General features: G+C 35.8%; 1 protein-coding gene across 2 annotated transcripts in view; it reads left to right on the forward strand.

Annotated features, from left to right (window-relative positions):
• Positions 1-25,474, forward strand: part of ZMAT1 (zinc finger matrin-type 1) — a 66,717-nt gene extending 41,243 nt beyond the window's left edge. The window contains exons 2-7 of one of the 2 annotated variants that reach the window (XM_037063410.1): positions 6,949-7,055; positions 11,341-11,442; positions 11,520-11,694; positions 13,489-13,773; positions 22,499-22,598; positions 23,793-25,474. In XM_037063410.1, the coding sequence (XP_036919305.1) occupies positions 6,949-7,055; positions 11,341-11,442; positions 11,520-11,694; positions 13,489-13,773; positions 22,499-22,598; positions 23,793-25,113 (2,090 nt within the window). In that variant the 3' untranslated portion in view covers positions 25,114-25,474. The remainder of the gene's footprint in view (positions 1-6,948; positions 7,056-11,340; positions 11,443-11,519; positions 11,695-13,488; positions 13,774-22,498; positions 22,599-23,792) is intronic. The other variant, XM_037063420.1, reaches the window with a different exon arrangement.
• Positions 25,475-26,644: the final 1,170 nt, after the last annotated feature.

Here is a 26,644-nt window from a genome sequence, read left to right on the forward strand (position 1 = left end):
TCTTGCTGGGTAGAGTAGTCTTTGTGCAGGCCTTTGCTTTTCATTACTTGGAATATTTCTTGCCATTCCCTTCTGGCTTATAGTGTTTCTGTTGAGTAATCAGCTACTAGCTTTATCAGAGATACCTTGTATATTACTATCTGTTTCTCCCTTGCTTCCTTTAAGAGTCTCTGTTTGTTTTTAATTTTTTAAAAGATTTGATTTATTTATTTATCTTTAGAGGGGAAGGAGACAGAGAGAAACATCAATGTATGGTTGCCTTTCGGGGGTCCCCTGCTGGGAGTTGGCCTGCAGGGAACCGGCCTGCAACCCAGGCATGTGCCCTGACTGGGAATCGAACCGCAATCGTGTGGTTCGCAGGCCCGCGCTTAATCCACTGAGCTACGCCAGCCAGGGCTGTTTTTAATTTTTGCTGTTTTAATTATGGTGTGTCTTCCAGTTGGCCTCTTTGGGTGCATCTTGATTGGGACATCTGTGTCTGGACTTGCGTGACTTTTTCTCTCATCAAGTTAAAGAAGTTTTCTGTCATTATTTTTTCAAACAGGTTTTCTATCCCTTCCTCCTCTTCTTTTCTTTCTGATATCCCTATTATATGGATATTGTTACATTTCATGTTGTCTTGCAGCTCCTTTAAACCCTCTTCATTCTTTTTGAGTCTTTTTTAATTTAGTCGATCTCTCTGGGAATTGTTTCTCCCTTGTCCTTCAGCTTGCTGATTCAGTCCTCTGCTTCATCTAGCCTGCTTTTAATTCCTTCTACTGAGTTATTCATTTGAGATACAGTGTTCTTCATTTCCTCTTGGCTCTTATTGAGAGTTTTTATTTCCTCTTTCATTCTGGTGTGGTTCACAGTAAGTTCCTTGCGGCTTCTCTGGAGTTCTTTGTAGTCCTCACTGAGCTCACTGAGCATCCTTATAACCACTATTTTGAATTCAGTGTCTAATAGTTTACTCGCCTCTATTTCATTTAGCGCTTTTTCTGCAGATGACTCCTTTCTTTTGATCAGGGGTCGTTTCTCTTTCTCCCCATTTTAGGCAATTCTTCTTTTTTTGTTTTTGCTTCTTCGATTATTCTGCTTTGACTCCCTGTCTTCATGGTGTGACCTTCTGTGGTAGGAGACCTGTGGGATTCATTGGTGCAGTCTTTTTGATCTCCTGAACTTGGAATGCCCTTTATGCTGTTTATATGGGCTCTCTGGTTGTAATTTGATTTTGGTTGTTTTTGGTTCATTCTTTAGTGGGTCCTTCCCTCCATCTGGCTGACTGAGAGTCACTCCACCCACCACATCTTTTTCATGCTGTTGTATAGGTGCTGCCAAAACAAAACTAAACAGCCCAGGAAGCAAACCCACACCTGAAATGAAGGCTCTCTGTGACTCTGGCCGTTTCTCCCTGACAGGCAGAAATCCCACTGCTTTTCACAGATGGATGTTATTTGGATTTCTTTCCAGCCTGGTGCTGTAGTCTGGGGAGCTCTCCTTGTGGCTTAGACCCCACACTTCTCAGGGGGAACCCCCCCCCACTGCTGAAATTTCCCTCCAGGACTTCAGCTGCCCCTGGTAAGAGCCCAGCCAGCCCTCTCACATCTCCTCTGCCCTTCATACCGGTCACATTGTGGTGAAGTGGTTTCTTTTGTCTGTCCATAATTTTAAGTCTTCTCTCCAGCTATTGTTCAGTTGGTTATTCTGGATGATTTCTCTCCAATCTAGTTGTAATTCCAGATTGTTTCCAGGAGGGGATTGGTGTAGCTTCTACTTACTCCTCTGCCATCTTGGATCCTCCCTGTGCCACAACATTTTTATCCACTTATCTGCTGATGGGCACTTCAGCTGTTTCCACATCTTGGTGATTGTTAATAATATTGCTATGAACACAGGAGTACATATATTCTTTCGAATTGCTGTGTCAGGATTGTTAGGACATATTCCCAGAAATGGGATTGCTGGGTGAAAAGGCAGTTCCATTTGTAATCCTCTGATAAAACTCCACGCTGTTTTCCACAGTGGCTGCACCAGTCTGCACTCCCACCAACCGTGTACTAGGGTTCCCTTTCTCCACATCCTCACCAGCATTTGTTGTTAGTTGATGATAGCCATTCTGACAGGAATGAGATGATGATAACTCATGGTGGTTTTAATTTGCATGTCTCTGATGATTAGTGACATTGAACATCTTTTTGTATGTCTGTTGGCCATCTGTATGTCCTCTTTGGAGAAGTGTCTATTCGGGTTCTTTGCCTATTTTTTAATTGGGTTGTGTTCTTGGTCATGAGTTGTATAAGTTCCTATGAATTGCTTATATATGTTGGAAATTTACCCCTTCCCAGATCTATCATTGGTGAATATGTTCTCCCATACACTAGGTTACCTTTTTATTTTGTTGATGGTTTCTTTTGCCATGCAAAAGCTTTTTAGTTTTATGTAATCCATTTATTTATTTTTCCTTTGTTTCCCTTGCCCTGGGAGATAGATATATTGGCAAAAATATTGCTACAATAAATGTTCAAGATTTTACTGCCTTTGTTTTCATCTAGGATTTTAATGATTTCATAACTTACATTTAAGTCTTTTATCCATTTTAAGTTAATCTTCTCTGTGGTATAAGTTGGTGACCTAGTTTAATTTTTTTTTTTTGCATGTGCCTGTTCAATTTTACCAATATCATTTATTGAAGAGACTGGTTTTAACCTATTGTATGTTCTTGCCTACTTTGTCAAATATCAATTTACCTTAAAGGTGTAGGTTTATTTCTGGGCTCTTTGTACTGCCCCATATGCCACTACTAGGCTGTTTTTATTAAAATGGCCTTGTAATATAGTTTGATATGAAGCATTGTGATTCCTCCCACTTTGTTCTTCTTTTTCAGGATTGCTGAAGCAATTCAGTGTGGTTTTGGTTCCATATAATTTTTTGGAATATTTGTTCTAAATCTGTGAAATGTGCCATTGGTAGTTTTTAATCATTTTTATTGTGTTTCTATTATAGTTGTCCTGATTTTTCCCCCTTTGCCCTCCTCTCCCCACTCCCGTAGTCAATTCCCACAGTCTTGTCTGTGCCTGTGGGTCATTCATTCATGTTCTTTGACTAGTCCCTTCCCCTACTTTCCATCATTATCCTCCTCCTCCCTCCCCTCTAGTCACTTTCATTCTGTTCCGTGTCTCCATGCCTGTGGTTCTATTTTGTTCATTAATTCATTAATCTATTTTGTTCATCTATTTATTTGTATCTTCCTCAATTTATTTCTTCAGTGTTATATAGTTTTCTGAGTACAGGTCATTTCCCTCCCGCTTAGGTTTATTCCTAAGTACTTTGTTTTTCTTGTTGCTATATCAAATGAGGGGTTTTTTCCTAATTTCTTTTCTGATATTTCATTGTTAGTGTATGAAAATGCCTTCAGTTTTTGGATGTTGACTTTGTATATTGCTGTTTTGCCAAAGTCACTTAATAGGTCACATAATTTTTGGTGGGATATATACAGTTTTCCATGTATACTATCACATCATCAGCAAACAATGACAGTTTTACTTCCTCCTTTCCAATTTTGATGCCTTTCATTTCTTTTTTTTCTCTGATCGCTGTGGCTAGAACTCCCAGTACTATATTGAACAGAAGCGTTGAAAGTGGACACCATTGTCTTGTTCCTGTTCTTAGTGGGAAAGCTTTTAGGTTTTTGCGCATTGAGTATAATGTTGGCTGTAGATTTCATGTATTTGGCCTTTATTATGTTGAGCTATGCTCTGTGTACTCTGACTTTGCTGCGTATTTTTTCATAAATGATGCTGTACCTTATCAAATGCTTTTTCTGCTTCAATTGATATGATCGTGTGATTTTTGTCTTTCCTTTTGTTTATGTGATATATTATGTTTATTGATTTGTGAACGTTGTACCATTCTTGCATCCCTTGAGTGAATCCTACTCGATCACAATGTGTGATCTTTTTAGTGTATTGCTGGTTGCAGTTGGCCAGTACTTTATTGAGGATTTTAGTGTCTATGTTCAGCAGCAATTTTGCCCTGTAGTTTTCTTTCTTTGTTTTTTCTTTGTCTGGTTTTGGGATTAGGATGATGCTGGCCTCATAAAAAGAATTTGGGAGTCTTCCCTCTTTTTGAATTTTTTGGAATGTCTGAGAAAGATAAGGGTTAGTTTGTCCTTAAATGTTTTGTAAAATTCTCCTCTGAAACTGTCTGGTTCAGGGCTTTTTTGTGCTTGCTGGGAGATTTCTGAATACGGCTTCACTCTCACTAGCTGTTATTGGTGTGTTCAGTCTTTCTGCTTCTTCTTAATTTTTAGTTTTGGAAGATTATATTTTTCTAGAAATTTGTCCATTTCACCCAAGTTTTCATATTTTTGGCATATAGTTGTTCATAGTAATTTCTTAATAATCCTTTGCATTTCTGTGGTGTCAGTTTTAATCTCTCCTCTTATTTTTGATTTTATTTATTTGGGTCCTCTCTGTTCTGATCTTGATCATTTCATTCCTTTTGTTCTCTGTGGGCTTTGTTTGTTGTTGTTCCTCCAGTTCTTGTAGATTTAGGGTTAGGTTGTTTATTTGAAATATTTGTCTTTTTTAGGTAATCCTGAATTGCTATGAACTTCCCTCTCAGGACTGCATTCACTGTGTCCTATAAGTTTTGGGCTGTTTTGTGTTCATTGTCATTTGTTTACAGAAATATTTTTATTTCTTCCTTGATCTCATTATTAACCCATTTATTGTTTAATAGCATGCTATTCAATCTCCATGAATTTGACTGTTTTTGAGTTGTTCCCTTGAGTTTGGTTTCTAGTTTCAGGCGCTTGTGGTCCAAGAAAATGCTTAATATAATTTCAGTTTTCTTGAATTTGTTGAGGGTTGCTTTGTGTTCTATTGTGTGGTCTATCTTTGAAAATGTTCGCTGTGCATTTGAAAGGAATGCTAATTTTGCTTAGTTGGAATGAAAGGTTCTATGTGTATCCATTAAGTATCTTTGATCTTGGGCTTTGTTCAATGCCACAGTTTCCTTGCTAATATTTTGCTTGGAAGATCTATCCATTGTTGGCAATCGTGTGTTAAAATCCCCTAGTTTAATTGTATTGCCGTCTATCTCTTTTCTTCAAGTCCTCCAAGATTTTATTTATATATTTGGGTGCTTCTATGTTGGATGCAGATATATTTACAATGTTTATGTTCTTGTTGTATTCTTCCCTTGAGTATTATGAAGTATCCTTCTCAGTCTCTTTTTATGGTCTTCTTTTGAAGTCTGTTTTGTCTGATATGAGTACTGCTACCCCAGCTTTTTTACCCTGTCCTCTTGCTTGGAATATTTTTTTCATCCTTTCACTATCAGTCTAAGTATTTTGTTCTGAAGTGGGTATCTTCTAGGCAGCATATGTTTGGGTCATGTTTTCTTATCCAGTCAGCTATCCTGTGGGTTTTGATTGGAGCATTTTGTCCATGTCCATTTAGGTTTGCTAGTTATAGATACTTATTCATTGCCATGTTTCCCCCTTTGTACCTGGAACACTGAAATATTTGAAGTAAGCCTTTTCTCAGTCTATACTGTGGTACTGAAATTGAAGCTTAATTGGCAATGTCTCACATAACTTTTAAAACAAGAGTGTCCACATTAAAAAAATAACAACAATAAAAATAAAATTTCTCTGGCTGGTGTGGCTCAGTGGATTGCGTGCCGACTTGTGAATAAGAGGGTCACCAGTTCAGTTTCTGGTCTGGGCACATGCCTGGGTTGCTGGGCAGGTCAGATCCCCAGTAGGGGGGCAGTGGAGAGGCAACACACATTTATGTTTCTCACCCTCTCTTTAAAAATAAATAAGTAAAAATAAAAATAAATGAATAAAATATTTTAAAGTTTTTAAAATAAAGAGTCCTACATGCTTTGTGCAAAAATTAAGACAGTTGAACAGAAAATACAATGTTAAATTTTCTACCTTCATTCCGTTTCTAGCCCCATTTTTCAAAATTAACCTCTTATTTTTTTATTGTTGTTGAAGTACAGCTGTCTCTATTTACCCCCACCATTTCCCTCACCCCAGCCATCATTTTTTTTGTATTTTTATATGTAGTGTGTATTTAATATTTTAACATTGGGAATTGAATGTATCATATTTATTGTTCTGTAACTTTTTATCTATGTAATATATTATTGGCATGTTCCCATAAATTTTTATGTGGCATAAGTTTTGTCATTTAAATAACCAAATAGCAAGAGAATTTTTGATGTTTTGTGATTTATACCCAATAGATAAGTGAATAATTTTTGGTGGAATACATTATAGCTGTCAAGAACTTTAGATAGAAGTATGGGCTTCAAGTGTAAATGTAGAAAGTTTTGGTATGTGTTATTTATGACAGTGAGAAACACTACATCATAACTTCTAGATGTTAGTATATGAACATTATTTTATAGCTTTGAGAGGCTGTGTGAGTCTCATTTGACCAGATAAGTTTGCTAGTGTTTGTACAACAATGGGGGATGTTTGCCCACCATGGGCAAAGTTTGTTGATCCCAGGTGATTTTTAGATAATATTGGAGCAATAGGTCCAGATAAGTGGCAGTCTTAAAACAATGCCTTTCTTTGGACTGTCTGCTTTAAAACAAAAATTTCCAAGCCTGGATGTTTTAGTCCCGCCTGTCATTATTGGTGCCCCAGATCATTCCATGAAGCTCATGAAGTCACTGGTACCCCCATAACTTTCTCGTTGGAATAGTATTGCCTAGATTTATAATATTAAATAAATAACTCTTGCCATATCAGACATTATAGGAAGACTTAAGATGCCCATATCAAATTGCATACTTGATAAGCAAAAAGCTATTATAGCCCCACAAGCACATAGCCCCATCAGATTTGAGTTGGTATATGAAATAATATATAGTTGAAGAATTAAAATGATACCTCTAAATATTCATTAATGGGATATATAGTTGCACCTTCCTTTATTTTATTCGTAGATACAACTTGGGGTGAACAGGAAAAGCCTGAACTCTTTTCAGATGACTTTTGTAATGTGTGCGGACTAGTGCTGCAGTTTGAATCACAAAGGACATCACACTATGAGGTAGGTTAAAAAGAATGGGAACAGAGTCTAAAGCAGGTTTTTAAATGTAGCAGGTAAACTTCCTATGTTATCTTTTTGGATTCTGTGAAGCAGGTGATATTATTTCCCTTTGATGGATAAGGAGACTGGCTCAGAGAGGGACAGTAACTTACTAGCTTAAGTATGTGGAATTAGATTTTAAACTCAGTCTTATTTACTACAAAGATTGTCTTATTTTCTTCACATCATTTTTTATCTCTTTGTGTTCATCAAGCCACTACTATATCCTTCATGTCTTTGTAGTAAATGTAAGAAAAACTCTTAACGTGAATTAAGAGCTATTATAGAACTCCAGAGTCTTCCTCTACAGTAAGTGAAAGCTATAAAAACCAAATGAACCAGTCTTGCACTTGACTTAGCCACGTGTTTTTGGTACAGAAACATAGAGTTGTAAAGGTAGAAGTTTAATGTTCTTACCCTTTGGGGTTATTTTATTTATTTTTTTATTGTTCAATTACAGTTGTCTGCATTCCCCCCCCCCCCACTACTAAGCCAAATACCTTTTTTGGGTTATTGATTAAAGAGCTGAGACCCAGAGAGATGGTGATTCTCCATAGCTAGCATTGTCATGGCTAAACTTAAAAATTATTTCTTGTGATTTCATATCCAGTGTTTTTTCATTTGCTGTTGCATCCCATCTCTACATCATATGATGAGCTATTGGATTTTTTTTTCATATCTAGTATCTGGGTTACTAAAAGTACTAGGTACATTTTCTTAAAAGAAATAGAATGCCAGCTATAGTTTTTAAAACACTCATTTTGCTAATTGCAAATCTTATTAGCAGCTATATTTAATTATCTTCATTGGGATTCAATTAGTATAATTACAGATAGTTAAACTGTGTTGGCTGTAGATTGAAAGGATATAGGATCAAGACATAACTCCACCATTATTGTGGAACCCTGAGCAAGTCACTTTACCTCTCTGAGCATGTTTCTTGAACCTGTAAAATGGGGGCGGTAAAATCTTTCTTACTACACTTGTGAAAATTAAATGAGATCAGATATGTGAGTTTGTCTAGCTCATCCTCAGATTCCATAGCTCTAAGATTTAGAGTTAGTAAAGAGTGACATGCAATCTAGAGGTTCTATAATAATTGTAGTTGGAACCATTTTAATTTAAATTCAAAAAATAACTTTTTATGGCCTTATGCAATACTATTCAGTTGACAAAATGCACAAAATGTAAGAAAGTAAAAATCAATCATAAGTCTATCATTTGTATTGTTTAACTTCTCTTTTGCTTATATGATTCCAGTATGCTTTCTGAAAACACACACGCATTTTTTAAAAAAGAGAATTGTATATGTTGTTTTGTACTTGTTTTTCATTTAAGAGCATATTTTGGACACTTGTCCTAGCATTACATCTTTTTCTTCTTTTATAATATTTTAATGGTTGTAAAGCACTCTAATATGTAATGTAGCATATTTTTAATCTAAATTTTAATGCCACCTCTAGTTTGGTGTTTAAGTTTGTTAAGTTGTCAAGTCAAAACTGCATGACTTTCCATGAATTCTGAAAAGGTGGTTTTTTTTCTCTTTTAGTATACAGCTTGGTTAATACTGTTAGACTATCTCAGTATAGTGTATATTGTATATGTGAAAAAAAACAGTTCTGCAGGAGTTTTTAATTTTAATGAGGTTTTATTTATTTATGTTTAAGAATCCGCTCTCTACTTTTTTCATATAGATATCTCGTATTTTCTTCTAATACACTTTAAATTTTATTTTTTGTGTTAAAGTATTTAATCTATCTGGTATTGATTTTCACATATGGAGAATGATAACAACATTTTACAAATACAAACAGTCCAGTGTCTCAGCACTATTCATTCGACAATCTATTCTTGCCTCACTGGTTTGTAGTGACACCTCTATCATATATTAATTTATATATATATATAATATATATGAGTGTATGTTTTGAGTCTACTCTGTTTTTGTATTTCTTCGTTTGCCTGTGTCTACAATAACTTCAGGTCATTATTGTAGATTTAAAATAAGTCATGATACCCAGTAGGGAAATTTTATATGATAAAAATATCATAATGAAAGTTAAAATGCAAACCACATATTTAGTCATATTTACAACTCATATAACTAACAAAGGATTAGTGTCTAGAATATATGTGTATAAAGGACTTATACATCAATTAGAATAAGAAACAACTCAATAGAAAAATGGAAAAGTAATATAAACAGGATACAGATGAGATATCCAACTTCACTAGTAATCATACATAATATGAAAGTTAAACTGATAATGGGCTATCTTATCAAAACCATAATGCTGGCAAAAATTAATATCTAATGGCACTTAACACTTCAGGGGTATATAGGAAGATAGAAACACTCATATACACTGCATTTGGAGTTGCTAATTGCTTCAACATATTTGGAGAGAAATTTTATAACACTTATTCAAACTTGAAAAATCCTTATACATTATAAACTAAGAATTTATCCTTCAGGTCTCTACTTTGAAAGAACTCTTTGACATGTATACTAGGAGATAAGTTTACATATGTTCAGTACAGAAAAGCTTGCAATAGCAAAATAAATAAAAACATACCTGCTTTCAGTGGCATATGGAATGGAATATTATGCAGCATGTAACACGAATTAACTACAGCTATATGGATCAATATGGGTAAATATTAGAAATGTAATATTGAGTTTATAAACAGCAAGTTGAGAAGGTATAAACAGAATTATTTCATATTAATAAAGATTTTTAAATGACAATAGTATATAAAACTGTTTATGGGTACATGCATATGTAGTAAAAGAATAAAAGCATGAAAGGAAATGATACAGACCAATTTTAAGATAATGGTTACCTATGATGAAAGAGCAAGGAGAAAGGGATTATGGGCATGAGGAGATAGGACTGTACATATAAAATTTTACCTCTTTTAAAAAGGAGATCTGAAAGAAACAGCAAAATGTTAAAACTGGATAGTGGGTATGGGCTTCAGCTATATTATTTCTTGTGCTTTTCTATATGATGAATATATTTGATCATTTAAAATTCTGTAGAGAGAGAGTGATTGACTCACACTATGTGCTCAGGAATGTTAGTTTCCCTTCTACCTACACGAACATTTTTGTGGTTCTTATGTATTTTGTTATATGTTTGTTAAGAGATTTTTCCAACATGCTTAACCTGGAAAGATTAATTTACTTACAAAAAGAGAATTTAAGAGATAGGCAGTACAGGGCTGATACTACAACTCCTTGGCATCATTAGGGACCCAGGCATTTTCTATATTTCTGCTCCTATAAATTAGTTTCTGCCCTGGCTAGTGTAACTCAGTGGATTGAGTGCAGGCCTGTGAACCAAATGACCGTGGTTCCATTCCCAGTCAGGGCACATGCCTGGGTTGCAAGCCACTTCTCAGCAGGGGATGCACGAGAGGCAACTATACATTGGTATTTCTCTCCCTCTCTCCTTCTCTTCCCCTCTAAAAATAAATAAATAAAATCTTCAAAAAAATTAGTTTCTGTCCTCAAGATCCCCCATAGACCCAGATGACTGTTGGAACTCTGTTGTCTGCATTTCAATTCCAGAAGTAGGAGAAAAGATTAGAAAAAGGGCTCATACCCGACCCTGTTAAGATTTCCAAGAAGTTCTACCCAAAACTTACAACTTACTGGTCAGAATCTAGTTACATGGTTCTATCTTGCTGAAAGGGAGGCTGGAGCATGCAGTTTTGCAACTGGCTATATTGACTAAGATGTATAACTAAGGAAGAGGAAGAAAATTTGATATTAGACAACAACTAGGAGTCCCTGTCAAAAATAAGATCCTAAATGTTACTGGCCTCTAAATTATAGCATTATTTTCACTTTCACTGAGATTTAGAGATTTGAAAGCATATATAGCTCTTTCATAAACTTGGTATGCACCAAATATATTACAACTCAGTAATGCCCTCAAATTCAAAGAGGTATAAACTTGCCCTGGCTGGTGTAGCTCAGTGGATTGAGCGCGGGCCTGCAAACCAGAGGATCGCGGTTTGATTCCCAGTCAGGGCACATGCCTGGGTTGCAGGCCGGTTCCTTGCAGGCCAACTACCAGCAGGGGATGCACGAAAGGCAACCATACATTGATGTTTCTCTCCCTTTCTCCTTCCCCTCTAAATATAAATAAATAAGAAAATAAAATCTTAAAAAAAAGAGGTATAAACTTGAGGTTCCTCTGTTATTGAATAAACAAAGTCATATCATATCTTTTTTCAGAGTGAAAAACATGCTCAAAATGTTAGGTTTTATTTTCAAATGTATGGAGAACAAAATGAAGTGCCTAGTAAAAAAGTGAAGATGGATGTTAGAAATTTTCAGGTGAGTGTCCTATGTTGATGTTATAATTCTAAACTTTGAGTTATTTCATCTTTCTAACAAGATTGTCCTTATTTCAGGTGCATAGGAGTGAAGTAGTGGACAGAAACAAATTTTGTGATCTTTGCAATATGATTTTTAGTTCTCCAGTTGTTGCTCAGTCTCACTACGTGGGGAAAGTCCATGCTAAAAAATTGAAGCAGTTAATGGAGGAACATGATCAGGTATCTCCATCAGGATTTCAGCCAGATATAGGTAAGATTATGTTTACTTCTTTAGCTTCAATACCGGGTTTCTCTATCATTTTCCCCAACTCTGTCATCCATTTTTTCTCAGAGAGACTTAAACTCAGAAAAAGTCTATTGATTTATATTGATTTCTCTTTTTCTGCCCAGTTAATCTTTCTGTGTTCTTTTCATTTATTGTGGAGATTATAATTGTTAGCTGAATTTTAAGAAATGTTTTGACTTCTCCTTTTCAGCTTATTAAATCCAAATAAAAGCAAGTGATTCTCTATGTTGCTATAAAGAATAAACAATAACCAGCCTGAGCTCTTCGGTTTCTAATCAAACCATAGCTCCTTACTTCTTCCCCTTTAAGAATCTATTTCATTCTTGTTTTGCTTTAGTACTTTCCAGAACATTATCTTATATGTGGGTTCAGACCCCATAATATAGTTATGATGCTACATTTCCTGGCTGTAACTGTAGGCAAAAAAAATAAGTAAGTTATGGAATCTTCTTTTACTCTTACTGCTCACTTCTTTCTCCTATGGATATAAAGAAAAATTATGTCTCTGACTGGTGTATCTCAGTGGATTGAGCACAGGCCTGTGAACCAAAGGGTCACTGGTTTGATTCTCAGTCAGGGCACATGCCTGGGTTGTGGGCCAGGTTACCCGTGGGGGACTCATGAGAGGCAACTACACTTTGATGTTTCTTTCCCTCTCTTTCTCCCTCTCATCCCCTCTAAAAATAAATAAACAAAAATCTTTAAAGTTTATTATATAAAAAAGAAAAAGTATGGCAGAAAAAGTATCAGTCAGTAGTTATTGAAAACTTATTTTTATGCTAGATCCTGAAGATACAGTGAACTATAAAGCATTGCCTCTTTCCTCCTTCTAGTGATGTTGGACCACAAGTACATGAGATATTTGACCTAAAGATCTCACTTCTGGCCTGAGGTGGCAGAGTATACCATGGCAAACCTAATGTGTACTTTGAAAAATGTGTATGCTAGCAGAAAAAATAAGATAATTAATCTCTGGAATAAATAATTTACCACATTTTTACTAGCTTCAGCAATTAAGGAATATATCATGCCTGGCATGGAAATTTCACCAACATTAATTTCCAACTGATAGCATAGTCCTCACCCAGCATTAAAACATATTGTCTTAATAAATGAAACCAGAATTCTTGTAAAATTTATTCTAGTCTCTCTAATTTTTATATTTTTGTTTTTCTGCCTATCAGAATCAGTGTGCCCCACAAAAGAAAGTATCTTGTAAAGCCTTATCTTCAGCCACCCAAATACATCAATTTGGGCTCAGAAAGGAGACTAAATGAAGGAGCTCTGAAATAACTATAATTGTGAAATCATATAATTTCATAGGCTTAAACAACTGCATACATTTTATTTTAATACAGGCAACACATCTGGACTACACAGATGACTTAATGTGCTGCTCAAGTAGAGCAACTTAGTATTTGGTACCATCTGTTTTACTCTTAGTAATTTCAAGAACCATCCTAAGACAGCAGTCATGCTTTGATTGATTTTTTCAATTAATATGATTAGTGAATTCCTGATGCCAAACATTCCTTCTTGTATCTTTGTTGGAGAAACTTGGCAACAGATCTGTGTTCAAATTTCCTTTCTCACAGAAGGCAGTTCTTTTTAACCTGAGCTCCTTTATCTTACAGCTGTGTGAAAAAAGTCCAAAGATAGTAGGTTTTAAAAGAATTCTAAATTTCCCTAATATTTTATAATCAGCATAGCTCTAATAGCTGAACACATGTTGATCACTTCTCATTATGACTATTTCAGCAGGTGTGCCTATTACTACTTCTGCAGAGTCAACTTTTCTGAAGCCCCTTGCAGTCAAGCCTCCTCCAGGTGGGATTAAAGACAAGACTATGCCTTCCTCTTCCAACACTGCTTTGGATTTGAATAATCCAAACAAGTATTGCAAGCTCTGCCCTGCTTCCTTTAATAGTCCATTAATGGCCCAACAACATTATGTTGGAAAAAAACACAAAAGAAATGAAGCTAAAAAGAAGTTTGTAGACAAGATAAGAGAGAAACCTCTTCTAGCAAAATCAGATGCAAATGGTAAACAGTAAAATATCACAAAACTCTTTCATAGGAAGTTTGTATTTTAAAACATACTGGCTTATATAACTACAATTTTACACTTATTGAGTAAGATATTGTTAGTACTCATGGGATCATAGAATTTTAGGTAAGTAAAGACTTAGAGTGAGGACTTAGTTCTATTTTTTTTAGAGCATGAGAACCAGAAAGTTGTAGATCACCCTTATTAATTACAGAATCAAGTATAGGTATTTCCATGGTTCCTTGTTATATCATATATGCATAAGGAAATGTTTTAAATTAGTATTGGGTGCTTATGCCATTCATTCACTAAGTATGGGTTAATTGTCTCTTGGGTGATAGCGTAGTCATTCTTGGGAATACAAATGAGAATGGATATACCATTTCCCCAGAGCAAATGTATAAACTACTTGGATTATTAATACTTCATTGCAAGTGGCTACAGACATGGATTTCTGTGTATATATTTATGGTAACCAGAGGAATAAAACGTCATGGTCCAAAAATTTTTTTCTTAGAGGAAATATATGATTTAGATTGGTAGGAGTAGGAAGGAGAGGATGAATAAATGTGCTGAGATAGAGTGAAAGAATCTAGGCACAATAAAGATTCTAATCCTAATCCAAGTGATCTACTTGCTCTTCTAACCATATATTTTTTCATTTTTCCCCCACGGGTACCTTCTCACTCCTAGTGTATTTTATTCCCTTTTCATATCCCTCCTTTCACCTACTTCTATCCCTTCACTCACTGTTATTTTTTAATTCTTTCCTTACTAGACTTTTTCTGCTTCATGTGAAAATGTTCATTACTTCCTTCTTCTTGAAGCTCTATTCTTAGTCATATCTAACTCCTTATGCTCTGGTTCTTCTCCTGTGATTCTACGTCTTATCTTTTCTCTTTGAGGGCTCATTTTAAAATTACCGTATTTTTCAGACCATATGATACACCTAGGTTTTAGAGGAGAAAAATAGAAAAAAAAAATTTTGAAGCAAAAAATGTGGTAAAACATTTAATAATATAAATAACATAATATTTCACCAATGTAAATGTAATCAGAACTCAACAGCAGCATTAACAACCCTTATCCCTTCCAAATTGGACGGGGGGGTGCATCTTATAGTCTGAAAAATATGGTAATTACCTAAATATAGATAGTCCCATGGTTCCATTCTTGATCTTACTATACAAATGTGATCTAATCTACCCCCTGATTTCACCTCTTATGTGTATGCTTATGACATTTCTGTCTAGCTTTAGACTCATGTATCTATCCAAATGGCAGCTGTTACTTCCCCTGGATACCTCATAGCTATTTCAAATCCACATAGTCATTCAAAGTAGAAGCCTGCAGTTAACCATACATTCTCCAAAATCACCTTCACTTTCTGTATCTAATGAAGCACCAAGCTATGATTGTTTTATCTCCAAAATATTACTTTTACCTTATCTCCAGCCTACTCTTCTCACACTAGTTCAGGCCCTCAACATCTTTCCTAAAGCCTTACTACTCAAAGTATGATTTGTGGCCAATATCATTGGCATCATTTGATAGCTTATTAGAAAAAAGTATTTCAGGCCTCACTGCAGACCTACTGAATCAAAATATGCATTTTAACAAGACTTCCTATGTGATTTGTACTCAAATTTTAAGAAGCATTGTTCTACAGTATTGCCACAACCTTCTAACTACTTTCTCTGCCATCAGTTTTGTCTCTACAAATCTGCCCTCAATTTAACCACTAGAATTTTTCACCTAAAGTGCACATCTTTCCATATCATTACCCTTTGTTCTTAAAAATTCTTAGTTGTTTTTATATTTTCTAAGGATAAAATTTAAATTTAAGCTTGATAGCTCTTTACCACCTTGTCCCTGCCTACCTTCTCCAAGCTTATCCTCTGCTACTTCCTGCCATGATTTACATAGGCTAGAACCTACAAACTCTTTATGGTTTCCAGAAATCATTATGCTATTTTTTATCTCTGTCTCCTTGTTCATGCTGCCATGTTGCCTGGAACACCTCCATGTCCCTCTTGGTGAACTTATACTCATTCTTTAAAATGCTACTTCCTTGGAAGCCTTTTCACTTGCATCAGATGTGTCTTCTGTGCTTCCTTAACCTGCATTTCTAATTATCTCTCTATGTATCTTTGTCTCCCATTAGAATGTAAGGGACTTTGAGGGAAGAAACTTCACTTAACTCCTCTATTTCCAGTGCTAGAGATAGAAACTGGCAAGAGTATGCATATCTCAATAGAGATTAGTCTAATATATGAACCAGTGAAGTATTAATTTTTATATATTGAGTGCCAATCGTACGATTGTACTTCTTAAGTTTCCTGCTTGATGTGATTCAACATATCCCCAAAAGTTATGCAGAGATACGAATTTTTATCCAGGATTTTTTTAAATGTTGGTTTAAGCAAGAGTAGAACTAGAAGTCACAGGGCTTCTGAAAGTAGTAGATGTTTGAAGAAATGACAAACTTCCACTTGGTAGAGGGTTTTTTTTGGTATTGCTTGGCTGAAGGTATCTGAAATAAGTGGCTTCTCGTTTAGTAGCATTGGATAAAGTTGCAAATGAGCCAGCTATGAGAAATGTTTGACAAGTACCATATGATCTCACCTTTAACAGGAGCCTAAATAACAAAACAAACAAACAAGCAAAATATAACTAAAGACACTGAAATAGAGAACAGGTCGACAGTGTCTAGAGGGGAGGGGGAGGGAATTTCAGGGGAAAAGGGGAAGGGTTTTCAGGAACAAGTATAAAGGACACATGGACAAAAACTAGGGGGTGGAAATGGGAGGGGGAGGGCTGGGTGGGTGGGCTGGAATGGAAGTAAAAGACAGAAAACTGTATTTGAACAACAATTAAAATAATTGTTTTTAAAAAAGAAGTGTTTGTACTCTAAAGGAAGGATCATGTTAGTACTCTGAAGTTTCAGGGTTATTAGAATAAGAGAAAGAGGATTTGGGTGATCTTTTCATCTTACTGTCAAGAGGATGCTGATCATCAGCATAATTTAATCCACTCAGTGAAGTCATTTTACATGAACCTCTGAAGCTAGAGCGCAAAAAGAGATTGTCACCCTTGCCTTGACATTCCATTTTTGAGAACAGTAACTGTTTAGAGATTAAAAAGTAGCTGGAGAATTTAAATTAGCTAAAGAGAATTTCAAAGAATGGTAACATCAGAAGCCCATATTACAAGTGAGCGAGTGGTAAGTCAAAAACCATTTAACACATGCCACCTTAACTATTTCACTCTCTGGCCATTTTCTCCCTTCTTCCTGTCTCTGCCTTCTTTTCCATCTGCTATTGTCTATGTTTTTACTGTATCTAATATCTTTCTCTCTGTCTTCTTCATTCTCACTGTTTCCTCCTGTTCCTCATTCAGCCCAGATCTTATTAGCACAGGAATGGCTACCATAATGATATGGAACTAAAGTACGTATGCATTTTTTGTTGTATTTGTTTTGTTTACCTTACTAATCTCTAGATCCATTATTGCACTTAGATATCTCATCTTCACTTGTAACTCAACATATCTAAAATTGAATTAATAATGTCCTCTAAAACCAACTTAAATTTCCCAAGTTTTCTGTCTTTGCCAGTAGTACCACTGTTTGTCACCTACACTAGAATCTTTGAGGGCATTTTTACTGCATAATTCCCTATATCCTTGTCATCAGGCAGTGTTACCAAGTTTTCTTAGAACTATTTCTCCATCTTGTACCCTTCCATTACATTTCTACTACAAACATCTCACACTTCGGTGCTATAACAACCTTATGAAAGGCTCTACTTATACCTCATTGTTATTCTCTCATTCCCTAGTAGCAAGATTTCAACGCTGGATCAGTTGCACGGTCCACCTTTTCTACTTTTATACTTTTATATTCAGGATACTGAGTGATGTTATAGAAAATTATGTAGGGTAAATTGGGTACCTCTACAGAGTCTTGGTATCCAACCTGCATGGGCTTTTGGTCCTACCTAATCCCATTTTTCTCTCAGCAGTGATTTTTATGTCTACACCACTCTCTAAGATACCCTTCCACAGTTCTAGTCTCCCCCTCCTCACACCTGTAAGGCAAGCATATTCCTTATTTAATCAAGAAAAAAGGTCCATTAAATATGGATTACCAAGTCCGTTGCCTCAACCAAATTATCGCTTAACCATGAGATCTCTTTTAACTGCTACACTTTACCCTTCCCTTCTTAGCCAAATTTTTATTGTTTTTTTCAAGTATGTATATCTTCAGTTACTCCTCAACTCACTGCCATTTGTTGACACACATTTCCCTAGTGACAATGGGGAATTTCCCTTCTCACAATAGTGACAACACTATTCCACCACTCCACTGAAAATATTCCTCACAGGGTCATGGTGACATCTGAATTTCTAAATCCAATGTACAGCTTTACTCCATTTACTAATCATTCCTCTTTTAAAATCTCTGCTTTCTTAGTTCCCTTGACATCACTCTCTCTCCTGTTCATTCTTATAACTCTGTCCCTTATTCTGTGGCCTTTACATGGCCCCCATCCTTCTCTGTCATCTTAGTTTAAAGAGTAGTACTTTTCAGGGTTTTGTTGCTATAATGCCCAGCCATCCATTGTCCTCAGAAGATCTCATCTACTCTGGTTATTTTAACTACTCCCATGCTCTGACTTCTCTAAAATCACTCTGACTTATCTTCTGCCTTTCAAACTCCTATATCTAACTGCCTGTTGGACACATTTACATGGAAATATAACAGATATCTCAGGTTCTATGTGTCCAAACTCAAACTCACCATTGGTTATTCTCCCACCTCCTAATATGACATTTCCTTCTGACATTCCAGTTTTAGTTAACAGGATCACCACCCACTCAGGTGCCAAACTAAGATGCTAAGAGTTATTTTAGACTCCTCAATATTTCCCCTTTCCCCTTATCTTCCACATTCACTTAGTCACTAAGTTTTGCCAGTTCTAAGGCTAAATATTTAAATATTTCACTGATATCCCTGTTCTTCTCTGCCCCTACTATGTGACCTTTCTAGCCCATTCTAATCTGCTTCCTGGTCTAGTATATTTATACAACTATGCTCTCTTCATTTTCTGTCAAGTTCGTCCTTCATACTGTAGCTAGAGGAACGGTTTCTCTAAAACACACAGTTGACCATGTCACTTAATGCTTAAACTGCTTCAAGGTTCTCAATGCACAAAATAAAAAGTCTAGGTTCTTTATCATAGCTTATAAATCTCTCTTTAATCTGACACCCTTTTGCCTCTCCCATCTTACCCCCTTATATTTAATTCTACAACAATTCCAAATTATTAAGAAGTTCCTTCAGCCATGGCTGATGTGGCTCAGTGGATTGGATGCCAGCCTGCAAACCAAAGAGTCACCAGTTCAATTCCCAGTCAGGGCACATGTCTGGGTTGTAAGCCAGGTCCCCAGTAGGGGACACAAAAGAGGCAATCATACATTGATGTTTCTCTCCCTCCTTTCTCCTTCCTTTCCTTTCTCTCTAAAAAATAAATAAATAAGATGCATTTTAAAAGTTTTTTTCAGATACTTCTGTGCTTTATTTAAAATTAAATTTATTGGGTTAACATTGGTTTCAGGTGTACATCTATGATACATTATCTGCGTATTGCATTGTGTTTCCACCACCCAAATTCAAATACCCTTCTGTCACCATATATATGATCCCCTTTACCCTTTATTTCCCCCCACCCCTCTGTCCTCTGATAACCACTATACTGTTGTCTGTGTCTATGAGGTTTTGTTTATTTGCCTTGTCAGTTCATTTGATGCTTTCAGTTTTATGTCTCACATACAAGTGAAGTCATGGGGCATAGGGTTTTTCCTTTTTCTGTCTGATTTATTTTGCTTAGCATGATATTCTCAAGATTCAACCATGTTGTCACAAATGGCAGTATTTCATCTTTTCTTATGGCTGTGTAATTTTCCATTGTGTACATATATATGCCCCATCTTCTCCTTTTTTAATATTATCTACTCTGCCTGTAGTACTATTCTCAACTCTTTTCATCACTTTAACAATTTTTCTTCCTTCCAAGTTTAACTAAGGAATCATTTTTCCAGTATCCCTTTTCAGATCCCTGAAATGTTCTCACTGCCTCTGCTTCTTTGAGCTCTCATACTCACCTCTCTTACTTTTTACCAAATAGCACACCTCTCTTACTTTTTACCAAATAAGCGTTCACAGAAAGGGTTTACACATTTTTATATATTATTTTGAGATGTTAATAGCTTAGAAGAAGATAAGGTATGTGAAAAAGACAATGGCTAAGTCAATAGTAATGAGACCACATTTTCAGAACTGCCTCTGGATATTTCATGTATGACCTGCAGCTCCTCTAAACTCTTGTATTACCTATATTATAATCTTCTGATATAGTTTTTAAGAATCAGTGGAGGAACTGAGAAGAACATTATATACCATATACTTTATAACTCCAAACAGATATGTAAAACCTCTGAAATATAACATGAGTTCATAATTATAATGAATATCTTTGGCTTGATAATCCAGGGCAGTGATTCTCAACAATGGTTGCACAGAAAAATTATTTAGAATGCTTTCAAAATGTCAGAAAGCCTGGGTCCACTCTTCTGACTTAATGGGTCTGATGTGGACTGCAGCATGAAAAGTATTAAGTTCTCCATGTGGTCCTAATGTGTAACTAGCATTGAGAAACACTAATTTAGAGGAAACTGAGACTTTTGCTTGTCTTGCATATCTTGGATGCCCTCAAAGCATATGATATCAACCAAGCTAATCTGAGCCTTAATTTTCTCACCTGTTAAATAAGTATAGTAATAATTTCCTGTAAAGTGCCGTGAACATGTAGAGTCCTGAATTTAGTCCTTAGCTTTGCAAGAAGTCCAGAATCTGCCCTGGCTGGTGTGGCTAAGTGGATTGAGTGTGGGCCTGTGAACCAACGTGTCGCCTGTTTGCCTCCCAGTCAGGGCACATGCCTGGGTTTTGGGCCAGGTCCCCAGTAGGGGACACATGAGAAGCAGCCACACACAGACGTTTCTCTCCTTTCCCCTCTCTCTGAAAATAAATAAATGAAATCTTTAAAAATTATTTTAAAAATCAAGTCCAGGATCTTCAGAATTGATCACCTCCAAATTAGGGACTCACCACACCACAGACAAACTTGGAAGATGCTGACAAATAACTAAGGAACTGGAAAGTATCCCCTTGGTGCATTTCTTACACATTCACTGATAACCATAGCCAAGGGTATCATTAAAATCCAAATTCCCTGCCCCAGAGGCAGCCAATCATGTTCTCCAGGGCAAGGGCCAAGAGATCTATATTTTAAACTAAAACTCCAGGTGATTCTTATCAGAAAAGTCTGGGAAACATTGCAGTTTAAGTTAACACACTGTCATTCTAGTATTGATTTACAGTAGGGGGACATATATAAATAGTGGAGCAAAAGTAGGTTTAGAGTTTGTGTGGGAAATAATACAATAATTAATATAAGAATAAAGTCTGTGTTTCATGTACTAATAACTATAAACCTATTTTTGCCCCACCTTGTATATATTTCCAGTTCTCAGGGTTTAAAAAAAATATCCAGGGTATCCTCTTTAGCACAGGATCAAAGCACTGGGAGAGAGGATAGTTTTGAGGAATTATTCATTCAAACTTCGGCATAACCTGCTGAGCTCTTCTGGGCCCACCATAGAGTATGTGTATGTCAGGAGTGCATAGAGTTTTCATATTCTTCAAAGTCATCATCTCTTCCCCCTTGACAGTAATCTCCTGTTTCTGTGGACAATCTTTGCTTGAGGAAGGTCAATACACTTTGTAATGATTATTTGTGCATCCTTTAAACAGTTGACTTGTTGCTTGATTTCAAAGATGATCTTGCTTGATCCTAAAATCTCTGCAGCTATCAATTCATTGCCTCTTTTTTTAGGGTATTTATTTTTAACTTACGAAATTTGTTAATTTGCTTCTTCTGACCAAAGAGAAGTGGAAAGATGATGAGATTAAGTAAATAAAAATTAATTTGTCCTGTTTCCAATTCTACCTAGGAAGCAGAATGTAGCTAATATACCTATTCTGTAGCTGTTGGCTCTTTTAAAGTGGTAACTAGTAGTTTTGTTTTAGAATTTTGCTTTCAGCTTTTGTCCTCATAGTGGGTCTTATTAATCCTCACTCCTTTCTAAAATCTGTCTGTGGAAATTACTTTTGGTAAACTAATGTACTACATGATTTCAGATAACATTGTGAAAATTTGCTTTTGTCTTTAACATTTTGGGATATTTCAGGTTTTGGCTGAGTGTAAAGAGAACTAGGATCAAACAAGAAGAGGTTGGTTGAGGAGTTTAGAGGCAAAGGTTCATTCATTGCACATGCTAAATTTAAAGTACCTGCTGTACTCCCACATAGAAACAATAAGCAGACAGATAGCAGATTTTTAGGGACAAGGCCAAGGCTAGAGAAGCAATGTGGTATCATGTAAAGAATTCTGGGCTTTAAATTAAGAGACATGGGCTCTGAGAGAACATCTCTATTACTGTCTCTGTGACTTTGATAAAGTCACTTGACCTCTCTGGGCCTTATCTTTAAATTGGGAAAGTGCAAGTAGATGATATCTAGTAAATTCCTGCCCAGCTGTGTGATTCTAAGTAGAACTAGAATCCATACTAACCTTTTTGACTTTAACTCTGCTTTTTCAGCATTTAGTACAAGAACCTATGTTTGTCATATTTGCAATGTCACGTTTACATCATTAGAAATGTTCCGGTCCCATATGCAAGGAAATGAACATCAAATTAAGTAAGTATTTCCCCCCAAAATGTTCCCGTGATACCAAAGACCAGGGTTTCTGTCAAGTACTCTTGCATGTATTTTATAAATTTTCTAGGCAATAATTTCCCTATGAGTTAATCCTGTGTATGCTTTGTGGTATTTGTAACACATTGAATGCTAGTATCATCCCCCAGTAAGTTCTCTAATCATGATAGGTATACTGGCAGAGCTGGTTAACTGGCACTCTTTCTTACCAGACTGCATTGTCCTCCTCTGGAGAAATTGTTAAAGGCTCATTCTCTGACTAACCATACACATTCAAATAGTCCCTGGTAGGTTGTATTAATTTCAGGGACTCAGTGATCTAGTCATCATCCTTCCACTGAAGTATAGTGGTTAATAAAAAGGTCTTGCTGTTAGACCTGGATTGGATTACCAGATGTATCTCTATCGAATATATAACTTTGGATAGATCTGGTATAAAGTGGTTGTAATGAAATAAAAAATATGTGTAGGAGCTCAATAAGTGTTTATTCCATTCTATTATTTTAAGAAAGAGAGGATTGAATGGACAATTGGGGGCTGGATAAATCAACTAGCAGGACAGAGGGTCACTTGGCTATTGTATATTGGTTTGTTGCTTTTACAGTCAAAGCATAGTATTACATGGTTTCATTCTAGTAGAAAAGATTTATACTATTGCATCTGAACACTTAGAAACTAAATTGTCTGACTCACCAAATTAACCTTCACTTAGACTTCTAAAAAAATCTCAGTGTTCCAGAATAAATAGCCACCACATTTAAAAAGTCTACACAAGAAACTGAGTAACCAAAACTTTTTAAAAAGCATGACATTTGGATGATACCATGTTTAGGACATAAAATATTATTGGTCCTTTCCCAAACATCCCAATTTGCCTTACATTTTAAGTACTGTAATAATACCAGATATGTCTGCTTCTTTGTACCTATCTTCCCAGGCCTGAAAACATTTTTATGTGTAAAATATTGTGAGGTACCTGGGGGGTATCTGACTATCCTCGCTGCTTCTTTTTGGCATGACAAGTCATGATTTATAGCTTTTATATTGGGGTAGCTTTTTAAATTTTGGGCTTTTAATGTTTTTTTTTTAATTTTTTAGACTGCTGTTTTTGAAAGCAAAGAAAATATTCAGGTAAAATAACCCAGTAATGACAACATTCTATGATCTTCTTTGCAGAGAATCCATTATTATTAATCTAGTGAAGAATTCAAAAAAGACACATGACTCTTACCAAGATGAAAGTGAAGATTACATCAAGGTGCAGAAAGTCAGAGAACCAAAGCCCAAGGCTTGTTTCAGAAAGGTGGAAGAGAGTTCTTTGGAAACCCATGGGTACAGAAAAGTTGTTGATTCCCGATCCAGACGTAGAATCTATGAACAAAGACACCCACGTGAGAATTTCCGGACATACCCAGAATTATATAAAATTTCACAAACAGTCGAAAATCAGTTACCTCATTACTTATCTGATTATTCAAAGAAGACATATGACTCTTTCCAAGATGAACTGGAAGATTACATCAAAGTGCAGAAAGCCAGAGGACTACATCCAAAGACTTGTTTCAGAAAGATGAGAGAGTATTCCATGGAAACACATGAGTACAGAGAAGTTGATTCTGGACCCAGACAAAGAATGTATGAGCAAAGATTTTCAGTTCAGTCTTCCCATACCTACCAACGACCATATAATATTTCACCAGTGGAGAACCAGTTACATTATTGGTTACCAGCTTATTCAAAGAGGACATATGACTCTTTCCAAGATGAACTGGAAGATTACATCAAAGTGCAGAAAGCCAGAGGACTACATCCAAAGACTTGTTTCAGAAAGATAAGTGATAGCTCTACAGAAACCCATAAGTACAGAGACATGGTTGATTCCAGACCTAGATATAGAATGTCTGAGCAAAGACTCCCATTTGAGACTTTTCAGATGTACCCAGAATCTAATGATATTTCACAAGCAGTGGAAAATCAGTTACCTCATTGCTTACCAGCTCATGACAGCAAACAGAAATTAGACTCTATGACCTACAGTCAACCCACCAGAGATTATTTTGCAGAAAAACCAGTACCCCTAAGCCTTAGTCAGCAAGAAAATAACTCTGGCTTATACAGTGTAGAATCAGACGTTTACAAGCACCTCTCCTTGGAAAAAAATACCAGTGTCCCTCAAGGAGGTCATAAACGGAGACATCAGAAGAGAAGAAGGCACCTGGAGGAAGGTGAAGAAAAGCCAGAGAAAGAGCAGTCCAAGCATAAAAGAAAAAAGAGTGATGGCGATATGGAACTAGACAAGGACGAGAGCATCCAACAAAAGAAAAGAGGAGATAAAGCCAGTGTCAGTTCAGGAAAGCTTAAGCACCGAAAAAAGAAAAAAGGCCATGGTATAACCTCTACGAAAGAACAACGTAAGCACAGGAAAGAGAAAAAGAAATCTGTTGAAGAAAAGACAGAAGAGGAAATGCTTTGGGATGAATCTATACTTGGATTTTGAACTTCAAATTTTATTTACCCAAAGATGCATTGAATACATAAGAATATGGATTTAGACAAACATTCAGTGAAGAAAAGGGGAGGTGTATACAGTCAGTGTCAGTTCAGGAAAGTTTTTTTGTGTAAAAATTGAAATTGAATTAAAAGAAGAAACAAACAAGCCTAAACCTAGAAGTTGAGAAAAAACATAAGAACACAAGAACATAATACGAAAGGAAACCTGATGAAGAAAAGACAAAGGAGTAAATGCTTTTAGATGAGTCTGTTCTAGGAATTTAAACTTTTAATATTGTTTACCCAAAGATGCAATGAAAAAGTTAGTTAAGAAAATTGACTTAGATGAAAGAGCATTAAATGAAAAACAGAGAGGTGGATATAGCTAGTGTCAGTTCAAGACAGCTTGCTGTCCTTTTGTTAATGGAAATAAAATAAACCAAAAGAATAAACAAGCCTAACTCTAGTTTCTAAGAAAGAATATAAGATGGTAAGAACACAGGAACATAAGAGAAAAGGAAACTTGTTGACGAAAAGACAGGAGAGTCATTCTTTGGGACAAGTCTACTCTTGGATTTTGAACTTTTTACTTTGGCTAACTTAAGGTTGAATTAAAGAAAAAAGTTGAATAGTTTGCTTCCATGAAATTCATGTTATTTGAATTTCCTAAGTGGACAGTGACTTGAACCTCTAAAAAGAGCCAAGTGATGTAAAGGTATTTAGTATGCCTTTTTGTCAAGTTACTTTTCCTCATTTTCCTTAAAAAAAGAGAAATTATGTGTTTATTACATGTAGTGTAATTTTCCTTAATGAAATGATCTCTATTTCTATTGATCAAATTGCTGTGATAGTGAATTATTTATCCATGGTAGATAATCTATTTTAAGTGAAAGAATTACCAGGTATTACAGAATCCATTTTCCGTTTCGGTTTGTGTTAGTGTTGTTGGTGCTTTATTGGTATCGTGTCTCTGTTTATGTTTCTTGATTTTCTCCAAGAAAAATTTAAGAAGAGATTTAGATTGACTTATTTGTTTGTTAAATCTAATTTGCAGTGTATTTTTGTATTTTATAATGCTGGAAGTGGAAAAAGAAACAGTCTATAATAATCTTAGATGATATATAGTTTTAAAAGTACCGATACAAAGTCAATCTCCATTCTGGAAATGGTTATATTATATTAAAGTGTTTTCTACATATTGTTTTATGTAAATGATCATTTCCCAGCCAGAGATGATTTTGCTTTGAGACTGAGAGGGGAAATAAACAGTTTGTACCGCTGGGGAGGTCGCATTATAAAGCTGTAACCATTTTACTTCCTCTACATCTTGCTTAGTAGAAGCCGATATTCAGGCTTGAGCTCTAGTTTTAAGTTAGAGAAATCTGACTGATGATATACTTAAAGCTGAAGAAGGAAGAATTTAGAAGTGGGAGTGGGCGATGAAGGCGCATCACCTTGAAATTGTTTCATCTTGCTCATTTTCTTTTTTTTACTCTGGTGCTCCCATTTTTAAGACGGGTGCCTCCTGTAAGCATTTG

This window comes from Sturnira hondurensis, unplaced genomic scaffold (assembly GCF_014824575.4).
Source record: "Sturnira hondurensis isolate 20B ecotype Veracruz unplaced genomic scaffold, ASM1482457v3 Scaffold0001207, whole genome shotgun sequence".
Taxonomy (NCBI): Eukaryota; Metazoa; Chordata; class Mammalia; order Chiroptera; family Phyllostomidae; genus Sturnira; species Sturnira hondurensis.